Source organism: Amblyraja radiata, chromosome 1 (genome assembly GCF_010909765.2).
Source record: "Amblyraja radiata isolate CabotCenter1 chromosome 1, sAmbRad1.1.pri, whole genome shotgun sequence".
Classification (NCBI taxonomy): Eukaryota; Metazoa; Chordata; class Chondrichthyes; order Rajiformes; family Rajidae; genus Amblyraja; species Amblyraja radiata.
In genome coordinates, this window is record NC_045956.1 from 32,863,674 (window position 1) to 32,875,853 (window position 12,180).

The 12,180-nt window shown below is 48.5% G+C and overlaps 1 protein-coding gene across 3 annotated transcripts in view; it reads right to left on the minus strand.

Annotated features, from left to right (window-relative positions):
• Window positions 1-12,180, minus strand: part of LOC116972453 (serine/threonine-protein phosphatase 2B catalytic subunit alpha isoform-like) — a 331,076-nt gene that overhangs the window by 58,986 nt on the left and 259,910 nt on the right. For all 3 annotated transcript variants that reach the window (XM_033020185.1, XM_033020193.1, XM_033020176.1), the window contains one exon: window positions 3,721-3,860. In XM_033020185.1, coding sequence (XP_032876076.1) covers window positions 3,721-3,860 — 140 coding nt within the window. The remainder of the gene's footprint in view (window positions 1-3,720; window positions 3,861-12,180) is intronic.

Here is a 12,180-nt window from a genome sequence, read left to right on the forward strand (position 1 = left end):
GCCCCACTTGCCCACACCGACCAACATGTCCCAGCTACACTCGTCCCACCTGCCTGCATTTGGCCCAGATCCCACTCAAGCTGTAAAATGCTGAACTAAACAGTGACCTGTGGCAGGGACAGCCTGTTTGATGCTGACTGCACTCCAGCGGGCAGGTGGAGACGGTTCCATTGTCCTCCTGCCCTGGCTGTGCTGATGGGGGAAAGGGTGGGAGGAATCAGGTGAGTCATGGCCAGGACCACCCACACTTTGACCTAGCTCTAGGCTGTTATAACCACTCTCTGCCCTTTCAAACCGCCCACCCAAAACTAAACGTGCTGCTTCATTACTGATCCCATCCTCTCGTTCACGACTACCACATTTATCCCTGTGCTTGTTTTAAGTCAATCTGGGAGAAAGAACACACTGTGCATGTTAATCCAGGACAGCACAGGGGGTTTTGTGGGCTGTGATTATACAGAGGAACCGAGGGGCAGCAGTGCTTCTGGGATCCACCCACACTTGAATTCCGTTCAATTCCTTCCTCCGTCCACCAACCTTCTGACAGACTCGCACAGTGATGCTGACAAAGTTGTGAAAGAATTCGCATCTCCCAGATTCATGTTTATATGCACAGTTTATACCTTACGCTTCAGTTTTACAGCAACATGGTTTGAATCCCATCCAACAGTCATTTAGATAACCTAATGCCAGACAAGTCTCACAATCTGGAGAGAGAGTGTGTGTGTGTGTCTCACCATTAAACAGATGACCCATAGTCAAAATGTAGAAACAAAGAACTGCGGATGCTGGTTCATACCGAAAATAGGCACAAAGTGCTGGAGTAACTCAGCAGTCAGGTAGAATCTCTGGATAAAATGGATAGAATGAATCTGAAGATTCATCCTTGCTATTGAGGGAGTGCAGCGTAGATAAACCCTTAATAAGCTTTTATGTTTCAATGAGATACCCTCTCATCCTTCTAAAATCCAGAGTATACAAGCCCAGCCGCTCCATTCTCTCAGCATATGACAGTCCTGCCATCCCGGGAATTAAACTTGTAAACCTACGCTGTACTCCCTCAATAGCAAGAATGTCCTTCCTCAAATTAGGGGACCAAAACTGCACTCACTAGGGCCCTGTACAACTGCAGAAGGACATATTTGCTCCTATATTCAACTCCCCTTGTTATAAAGGCCAACATGCCATTCGCTTTCTTCACTGCCTGCAGTACCTGCATGCAAGTTTAAGAATATGGGGTAAGCCATTTAGAGCGGAGATGTGGTAATACTTTTTCACACAGAGAGTTGTGAGTGTGGAATTCTCTGCATTCTCTGGATGCTTTCAAGAGAGTTAGATAGACCTCTTAAAAGTAGCAGAATCAAGGGATATGGGGAGAAGGCAGGAAGAGGGTACAGATTGTGGATGATCAGCCATGATCACATTGAATGGCGGTGCTGGCTCGAAGGACCAAATGGCCTACTCCTGCACCTATTGTCTGTGGTCTATTGTCTAAGGGTCCCGACCCTTAAGAGTTAGATTTAGCTCTTAGGGCTAAAGGAATCAAGGGATTATAGGGGAAAACCAGGAACGGGGTACTGATTTTAGATGATCAGCCATGATCATATTGAATGGCTGGCTCGAAGGGCAGAATGGCCGACTCCTGCACATATTTTTCTATGTTTCTATGTCCCAAAACGTCACCTACTCTTTTTCTCCAGAGATGCTGTCTGACCTGCTGAGTTACTCCAGCACTTTGTGTCTATCTTTGACCTGCAGTTAAGTTTAGTTTAGAGATACAGCATGGAAACAGGCCCTTCAGCTCACCAAGTCCACGCCGATCGTCGATCACCTGTTCACACCGGTTCTATGTTGTCCCACTTAGTAGGGGGGGGTCAGTCTACCCCACGACAGAAGGGGGAGGAGTTGTACAGTTTGATAGCCACAGGGAAGAAGGATCTCCTGTGGCGTTCTGTGCTGCATCTTGGTGGAACCAGTCTGTTGCTGAAGATGCTCCTCAGGTTGACCAGTGTGTCATGGAGGGGGTGAGCTGTATTGTCCAGAATGCTCCACAGTAGACACGAGGGGGAAATCTACAAAGGCCAATTAACCTACAAACCCGCACGTCTTTGGGATGTGGGATGAAACCGGAGCACCCGGAGAAAACCCACGCCGTCACAGGGAGAACGTGCAAACATCACACCAACAGCACCTGAGGTCTGGATTGAACCTGGGTCTGTGGCACTACCACCTTCATCATCCTCACATCACCTAAACCTCCCTCTCAGAGCCTTCATCTAAGTGTAAAAGCCACCTATGTCCTTGCCAATCCATTTTGCAATATAATTACCTCTGCAAGAAAAACTTTAAAAATACATTCAAAAAAATGTCAATTACAACATGACCTCTCCAGAAGTACATCTAATGTACATCTGATTATTGGTGTGTGGAACATTCGAATACATCCACGCTGAGCTCCTCTAAGGTCAAGATGCCTTCTCATGGGGAGAGCTGCAACCACTCCAGGCATTCTGAGAGTGGGTTTGGCAACAGGTACAAGTTCTACCGCACACAATTGCCCCATCACCTCAATCCACCTACTCAAGTTTGTTTTATATTCTAATACCCTTGATTCACAGAAGGGTCATAGGCATACAGCGTGTAAACAGGCCCTTCGGCCCAAACTGCCCATGCTAACCAACATGCCCCCATCTACACTAGTCCCAGCTGTGGCCCATAACCCACAAAACTTATCCTATCCATGCACCTGCTTAAAAGACACAAAGTGCTGAAGTCACAGGAGCAGAATTAGGCCATTCTGTCCATCGAGTCTACTCCGTTATTCAACCATGGCTGATTTATCTTTCCCTCTCAATCCCATTCTCCTGCCTTCTCCCCATAACATCTGATGCCCTTACCAATCACGAACCTGTCTATCTCTGCTTTAAAAATACCCAATGAGTAACTCAGCTGGTCAGGCAGCATCCGTGGTGACGTTTCAGGTCGGGCCCCCTTCCTAAGATCTATCAATATCAGGTTTAAAATGAACAATTGATCCAAGATTTATTGTAATTCATGAGAGCCCTCAAGCCTGTTCTAGTATTCAGTGAGATCAGGGCTGATCGATATCCTCATTCCTTCCACCACATTCCTTGCCTCCATAATCCCTTAACACCCTGGTCTAAAAACATCCAACACAGATTTAGAATCATGAATAAAGCGTCTGATTGATCCACCTCTCTATTCTCACATCATCCCAACCTCCCTCTTACAGCCTTGAGCTAATTTAAACCATACTTTGCATGCAGTAGGGGTAGCACAGTGGCGTAGTTGTAGAGTTGCTGCCTCACAGCGCCAGAGTTCTGGGATTCGATCCTGTCTGTACGGAATTTGTACGTTCTCCTCGTGACCGCGTGGGTTTTCTCAGGGTGCTCCGGAGATGTACAGGTTTGTAGGTTGACTGGCTTTGATAAATTGTCCCTCGTGTGTAGGATAGTGCTAGTGTATGGCGCGATCGCTGGTTGGCTGTATCTCTAAAATCTGAAGTGCAAATAATCCCAACCTCCCCCTTAGAGCCTTGATCTGATTTTAATCATACTTTGCATGCGAGAGTACTCCCTTGCTAGACTCTTGTAGGTCTGGCTTAACCTCTGGATTATGGCCCAAGGCAGAAGTCAAATGCGGCAAACAAGAAACCAAAGGGTTCCGCAGACAAAGAATGCTGAGAAACAGCCCTCTTACCTGTAAAAGTAAGAACAGCCTCGGACTGTGTTGTGAGTAAAGTGCTCCTGTGACTTTTCATTGCCAAAGTCTTCTAGTGGGTCCGACCACAACAAGTCACACATGGGTCCGTAAGCAGGGGGCTCTTTGAATCGATCTAACTACAAAGAAGAAAAGACAGATTAAAAACATTGACTATAATGTAGACAAAAGACATGCACTTCACAAGTGGTGCTACAGTCTCAGTGCGAGGATAAACCCCCCATTTCACTCATTTGAACGGAGAAGACTGATGCAGAGGGTTAGCCTTGTTGTGATGTTTCTGACGAGGAGGTTCAGCAACAGTAGCACGGGTAGAGTTGCTGCCTCACAGCACCAGAGACCCGGGTTCGATCCTGACCTCGGGTGCTGTCTGTATGGAGTTTGTACGTTCTCCCCGTGACTGTGTGGGGGTTTTCTCCGGGTGTCAAGTCAAGTCAAGTCAACTTTATTTGTCACATACACATGCAAGATGTGCAGTGAAATGAAAGTGCCAATGCCTGCGAATTGTGCAAAAACTACAGAACAGAGTAGAACAGAATCAGTATTTACATGTTAGAAAATAATTTTTCACAAGAGACACAGCACAACAATAAATTAGTCGCTGGTGAGAAAAGAGTTTACAGTCCTGATGGCCTGTGGGAAGAAACTCTGTCTCATCCCCTCTGTTTTCACAGCATGACAGCGGAGGCGCTTGCCTGACCGTAGCAGCTGTAACAGTCCGTTGCTGGGATAGTAGGGGTCCTTCATGATCTTGCTGGCTCTGGATCTGCACCTCCTGGTGTATAGGTCCTGCAGGGGGGCGAGTGTAGTTCCCATAGTGCGTTCGGCCGAACACACTACTCTCTGCAGAGCCTTCCTGTCCTGGGCAGAATTGTTCCCAAACCAGATTGTGATGTTGCCGGACAAGATGCTTTCTACAGCTCTAGAGTAGAAGCACTGAAGGATCCTCAGAGAGACTCTGAATTTCCTCAGCTGCCTGAGGTGGTAAAGGCGCTGCCTTGCCTTTCTCACCAGTGCGACAGTGTGTTGTCCATGTCAGATCCTCTGTGATGTGGACACCCAGGTATTTAAAGCAGCTCACCCTATCCACAGTAGTCCCATTTATCTCCAGTGGCGTGTACGTCCTCGGATATTGTGGCCTTCTAAATTCCACAATCAGCTCCTTAGTTTTTGTGACATTCAAGAGGAGGCTGTTGTTCTGACACCAGAGTGCCAGATCAGCCACCTTCTCGTCGTTATCGGAGATCAGGCCACCACCACAATGTCATCAGCAAACTTGATGATGGAGTGCTCTGGTTTCCCACAACACTCCAAAGGTGTAAATTTGTAGGTGAATTGGCTTCGGTAAAATGATCCCTAGTGTGTAGGATAGTGCTAGAATATGGAGCTGGCCAGGCCGAATGGATCTGTTTCCACTCTGTATCTCTAAAGTCTAAAGCTACCTTTACCTGCAATGGGTAGCGTGAGATGAGACAAGATCACAACAGTGGAATTCAGGGAACAGAAGGGATGTTCTGCATTATACACTTTAAACCCTCCCTCTGACCTAGTACACAGATATCATTGCTTTTCCCCCCCACAAACTGGGTCAGGCAGCATCTGTGGAGGGGAATGGTCATACAAAAGTCTGATGGTCTATCGGGTCAAGACCGACTGTCAGCTGAGGAGACACACAAAATGCTGGAGTAACTCAGCGGGTCAGGCGGCATTCGTGGAAAACGGAACAGGTCGGAACCTTTCTTCAGACTCAAAGATAGAGAAGGCCAGAACAAAACCGGGCCGGCAACAGATGACCTCAGGAAGGGTGGAACCCATAATGGCCCATTGTTGGCTGGGGAAGATGTGTTAACGACAGGGATACGAGGATGTGAACAGTGGAACTAGCAGGTCTCGACCTGAAATGTCACTTCCTTTTCTCCAGAGATGCTGCCTGACCCGCTGAGTTACTCCAGCACTCTGTGTCCATGTTCTCCACAGATGCTGCCTGACCCGCTGAGTTACTCCAGCACTCTGTGTCCATGTTCTCCACAGATGCTGCCTGACCCGCTGAGTTACTCCAGCATGTTGTGTCTGTTTTCGAACTAGGAGGACAACGAGGTGGGGGAGGGGTGGGGGAAGGGATGCAGAGGTTATTTGAAATATAAGAAACCAACGTTGAGTTGTTTAAGAAGGAACTGCAGATGCTGGAAAAATCGAAGGTAGACAATTATGCTGGAGAAACTCAGCGGGGGTGATGCAGCATCTATGGAGCGAAGGAATAGGTGACGTTTCGGGTCGAGATCCTTCTTCAGACTGACGTTGATATAGCTGGTTTTAGTTTAGTTTAGTTTAGCGGTACAGCGCGGAAACAGGCCCTTCGGCCCACCGGGTCCACGCTGACCAGCGATCCCCGCACATTAACACAATCCTACACCCACTAGGGACAATTTTTACATTTACCAAGCCCATTAAAACCTGTATGTCTTTGGAGTGTGAGAGGAAACCGAAGACCTCGGTGAAGATCCGCGCAGGTCACGGGGAGAACGTTCAAACTCCGTACGGACAGCACCCATAGTCAGGATGGAACCCGGGTCTCCGGCGCTGCATTCGCTGTAAGGCAGCAACTCTACCGCTGCACCACCGTGACCGGGTTGTCAGCTGTTCACGCGACATACGTCTCGACCTGAAACGCCGCCTATTTCCTTCGCTCCATGGATGCTGCCTCACCCGCTTAGTTTCTCCAGCATTTTTGTCTACCTATGAGATTTCAACTTTCTGACGGCTGAGTTGTGATTCTCCATCTGCTTGCACATAATCCAAATGCTTCCATTCCCCACATATCTACGGGCCCATCCAAAAACCTCTTAAACTATCAGTTATCATATCTGCCTCCACCTTCACCCCTGGCAGCGCGTTCCATACACTTGTAATAAAACTTGCCTCACACATCTCCTTTAACCTTACACCCTCCCTCTCACCTTGAGGTTATGAGGATCACTACAAACAGATCGACCTGGAACCATCTGCTGTGGACATCCAGGAGCTCACCACGCTGGGAACTTCAAAAGTTACAGGGAGAAGGCAGGAGAATGGTGTTGAGAGGAAGAGAGATAGATCAGCCATGATTGAATAGCGGAGTGGACTCGATGGGCCGAATGGCCTAATTCTACTCCTATCACTTATGATATGAGTGATTAAAGAGTAATAGACAGCAGGAAGGACAGCACGGGGGAGCAGACGTTCTAGAATTCCTGCCAGATACTAATCCACCGCAGATTCCACTATATCCTCCAGCAATTTGTGTCCTCACTGGAGAATCAATGCACATTCTGCAAATGAAGACAGCCTCATTAAAAATGCTTTCCCCAAATTCTACTCATGACACACTGTATCATTAGTGCTATACGTTTCATTACAACCAGTCTCGAAGATGTGTCGGCATTTCTCCAGTCCAGGGGCTTTGCTATCTTTCAGCGTACTAATTCAGGTGCAATAACAAACAGGTCTCGACACAGTTAACTGGCTGCAGGCATTAAATAATTCATCCACGCTGTCACATTAAAGAACTTCAATAAATCTTAAAATAAAGCAAACTCATAAATATTGATGGTCGTGCAGATTGGAGCGCTGGCAGAGACTTATTACCTCCACACAAACAGGCAAATGAGATGAGCGTTCTTGGAATCAACAGTCCCCACGGCTTGCACATGGCCGACAGTGGACATTCAGCACAGAAAAACTAATTGCTGGGTGGGAGAGTATCTGTGGAATTCATTGGAGGCCAAGTCAGTGGGTATTTGTAAAGCAAAAGATAGACAGGTTCTTCATTAGTGCGGGTGTCGAATGTTGGGGGGAGAAGGCAGGAGAATGGGGTTGAGAGGGAGAGATAGATCAGCTGTGATTGAATGGCAGAGTGGACTCGATGAGTTGAATGGCCTAACTCTGCTCCTCTGACATGAACGTACTAGACTTCATGATATAGGGGGAGGTTGCATCGGCTGAGACTTTTCTCTTTGGAGGGTAGGAGGCTGAGGGGTGACCTTATTGAGGTGAACAATATCATGAGGGGCATGGATAACGTGAACACTCACAGTCTTTTTCCCCCAGGGTAGAGGATTCTAAAATTAGAGGGCGCAGGCTTAAGGTGAGAGGGGAGACATTTAAGAGGAAGCTCAGGGCTATCCTTTTTCTCTCAGAGAGTGTATCTGGAATGAGCTGCCAGAGGTAGCTTTAGAAGCAGTTATAATTATAAGAAATTTGGACAAATATATGGTTGGGAAGGGTTTAGAGGGATGTGGCCCAAATGCAGGCAAGAGGGACAGGCCCTGAATGCCAACATGGACAAAGTGGGCTGAATGGCCTGTTTCCGTGCTGTACAGCCCTGTGAGTAACAATATGGAGCCAGCGTGTATTGACACAGATATAATTTGGAACTACAAACACTGCTTTAACTCTCCCATCCAGGGGATGTACGATTAGATTAGATTAAACTTTATTAATCCCCTTATTCAGGGGAAATTCTGATGTCCTTGCAGCACACTAATAAAAATACAACATAGATTCAAAAAGAAGTTCAACACAAAAACATCCCCCCACAGTGATTCCCACTGTGGGGGAAGGCACAAAGTCCAGTCCCCATCCTCTTGTCCACCCAAAGTCGGGCCTATTGAGGCCTCCACAGTCGCCGCCACGGCGCCCGATGTTCTCGCCGGGTGATGGTGCTTCGGCGTCGGGAGAACCCCCAGCGGCTTGGGGTGCCAGGAACGGCCGCCTTCCCACCGGAGCCCGCGGCCTCCAAGCCAACAGACCGCGCCGGACGGAGCTCCGCACACTGGCGATCTCGGCAAGAGATCCCAGGCTCCGGGATGTAAAGTTCAGCGCCGCAGCTGGCCGCTCCACAGAATCGCGGCTCCACGATGTTCTCATCTGCGGTCCCAGCATACTGGAGTTCCAGCGCGGCGACCCAGGAAAGGCATCGCCCGCTCCGCAATAGCGCTCCAGCGCTGCGCCGCCGCCAAAGCCGATGTTCTGCGCCGCCGCCAAAGCCAATGTTCTGGCCCGGTCCCCTCAGGGAAACGTCGCTCCAGGACCCGCTGGTAGGCCGCAAGGACAGGTCTAAGTCGCTGCTCGGAGGAAGGCAACCCCTCCGACCAGGTAGGGACTCGAAAAGCAGTTTCCCCCTTCCCCCCCACCACCCCCCACACATAAAAAGATTAGGCCCCCTGACTGCACACTCAACGTACTAAAAATAATAAAAAAGAAGGGGAAAAAAACGGACAGCTGCAGGACAGGCAGCCGTTCAGGACAGCGCCTTCTCCGATTGAAGAGTCAACTCTTCAGATGTTGCCAGCTGACAAAGAGTCCTGCACATGACAGACCAAGACATTGTATACCATTGACAAGCTGGGAGTCATGTTGGCTCGTGCACCAAAGCAGACATACAGAAGATAGACACAAAAAGCTGGAGTAACTCAGCGGGTCAGGCAGCATCTCTGGATAAAAAGAATAGGCGAAGTTTTGGGTCGAGACCCTTCTTCAGATTCAAGTCTCAACCAGAAACGTCACCCATTCCTTCTCTCCAGAGATGCTGCCTGTCCCGCTGAGTTACCCCGGCTGTTTGTGTCTATCTTCTGTATGTCTGCTTTGGTGCACGAGCCAACATGGCTCCCAGCTTGTCAATGGTATACAATGTCCTTGGAGTGCAAGAAACTAAGGGGTGGTCTTCTAGGGATGCAAAATTTCTTTGAGAGGAATAGATAGGATGAATCCATACAATCTATTACCAAGGGTAGTGAAATCAAGAACCTGAGGACATGGGTTTAAGGTGAGAGGGGAAAGATTTAATAGGAGCCTGAGGAGCAACCTTTTCACTCAGAGGGTGGTGGGTGTATGGAACGAGCTGCCAAAGGAGGTAGTTGAGGCTGGTACTGCAACAACATTTCAAGGACACGGGGGGCAGGTACATGGATATGAAAGGTTTATGCCCCTGTCCCACTTAGGAAACCTGAACGGAAACCTCTGGAGACTTTGCGCCCCACCCAAGGTTTCTGTGCATTACCTTCCACTACGTGCAACCTCCGGCAACCACCTGCAACCTCCAGCAACCACCTGCAACCTCCAGCAACCACCTTCAACTAGCATCGCAACCGGCTTCAACTAAAAAATTACCGATTTTTAAAACGGCAACCTATTTTTAGTCATGACTGGTTTTGAATTTTTTGAAATAATCGCCGGAACATAGAAGAAGCGGAAACCACTTTCGACCATTAGGGAGACTGACAAAAACCTCCGGGAAACGCACGGAAACCTTGGGTGGGGCGCAAAGTCTCCAGAGGTTTCCGTTCAGGTTTCCTAAGTGGGACAGGGGCATTAGAAGGAAACGGGCCAAACGTAGGGATGGGACTAGTTTGGAGGTGGCATCTTGGTCGAGTTGGCCGAAGGGACTTGAAGCAAACATGGCAGGTCAGGAGTCATCTCTGGAGGTAATGGACAGGTGACATTGAAGGGTCCCGACCTCTTTCCTCCATCCATACTGGCTGACCTGCTGACAACACACCAGCCCTGCTTTGATTCCACCTAACAACTCTTGGAAGCAACACAGTGTGTGGAGTATGCAGTATGACTCTGATTCTATGAACGGACACACACACAAGCTGACTGAGTGCTTGCTATAATTGCACCCACTGTGTTCATCGGGCACTGTGAGAAGGGGTGAGTATCAGGCTACACACAGCAAGGTACTGGAGCTGAAGGGAACTCCCTCCGGCCTGGGCACAAAGCTACATTCTACAGCGAGCAGGCACATCACTTGGGACATCATTAGCTTGGGAAGCCACCACATGCTTTTAGCTCATTCTTTAGTCCTTGAAGTATTACGATGTAGGAATGTACGATGCAGGTTCTCAATTCCCATTAAAGCCAGCTGTCCCACAGGAATGCACTAATCGTTAGTTTACTTTGCTTAGAGATACAGCATGGAAACAGGCTCTTCAGCGAGTCCACGCCGACCAGTGATCACCCCGCACACTAGTTCTATGTTATCCCACTTGCTCATCCACTCCCTACACACGAGGGGCGATTTACAGAGGCTAATTAATCTACATGCTGACAGATCTTTGGGATGTGGGAGGAAACTGGGGCACCCGGAGGTAACCCACACGGTCACGGGGAGAACGTGCAAACTCCATACAGACAGCACCCGTGGTCAGGATGGAACCTGGATAACTGGCGCTGTGAGGCAGCAACTCTACCCTTGCACCACTGTGCTGCAAAGTTAAAAACTTGTTTTGGATTTTGTTTTAAATCCAATAAGAAACATCCCACATCAACATTTGTAATTATCTCCGTGACAAGGGAAGTACCTGGAATTGAATCAAAGCCACCTCCACACAGCAGGCTGGTGCTGGGATACCAGGAGCATCACGAACACAGCCCACCTGCCACTTTGCACTGATGCAGGCAGCAGAGGAGCCGCTCACTGCCTGCAGCAATCCACCCACACAATGCTTATAGGCATCTGAAAACATCAAGCACACACTCCAGCTGAGGGTGTTGCTCCCACAGCAGGGAAACAGGCCCTTCGGCCCACATTCTCCATGCCGACCACCTCGACATAATGGGCTAGTTCCGTTTGCCCTCATTTACAGTGCCCTCCATAATGTTTGGGACAAAGACCCATCATTTAATTATTTGCCTCTGTACTTCACAATTTGAGATTTGTAATAGGAAAAAATCACATGTGGTTAAAGTGCACATTGTCAGATTTTAATAAAGGCCATTTTTATACATTTTGGTTTCACCATGTAGAAATTACAGCAGTGTTTATACATAGTACCATTCTCCTAGCGGCCGACTACTTGTGCCCAACGTCTCCACCGCCCTCCCGGTCCCGTGACCAACTAGCCTTTGTGCAGGTTCTCGCCCCCGCCGACTGATGAGCCCTCAACAGGCAACGCAGGAAGGTGGGGTGTACAAGATCATGAGGGGCACGGATAAAGTGAACTCTTATAATCTTTTTCACGACAGAGACAATTCTAAACCTTAATGTGAGAGTAGTCGTATCTAGAACGAGCTGCCTGAGGAGGCTGTAGAAGCAGATACAATTAGGGCTTTTCAAAGATATGTGGACACATATATGGATGGGTTTAGAGAGATACTTTTAGCTTTACTTTATTTTAGAGATACAGCACGGCAACAGGGCCTTCAGCCCACCGAGTGTGAGCCAACCAGCGATCACTCCGTACACTACCACTATCCTACACACTAGGGAACATTTTCCATTTTTTTTACAAAAGCCAATTAACCTACAAGCCTGCACGTCTTTGGAGTGTGGGAGGAAACCGGAGCACCGGGAGAAAACCCACGCGGTCATAGGGAGAAGGTGCAAACTCCGTACAGACAGCACCCGTAGTCAGGATGGAACCTGGGTCTCCTGTGCTGTTACACAGCAAATCTACTGCT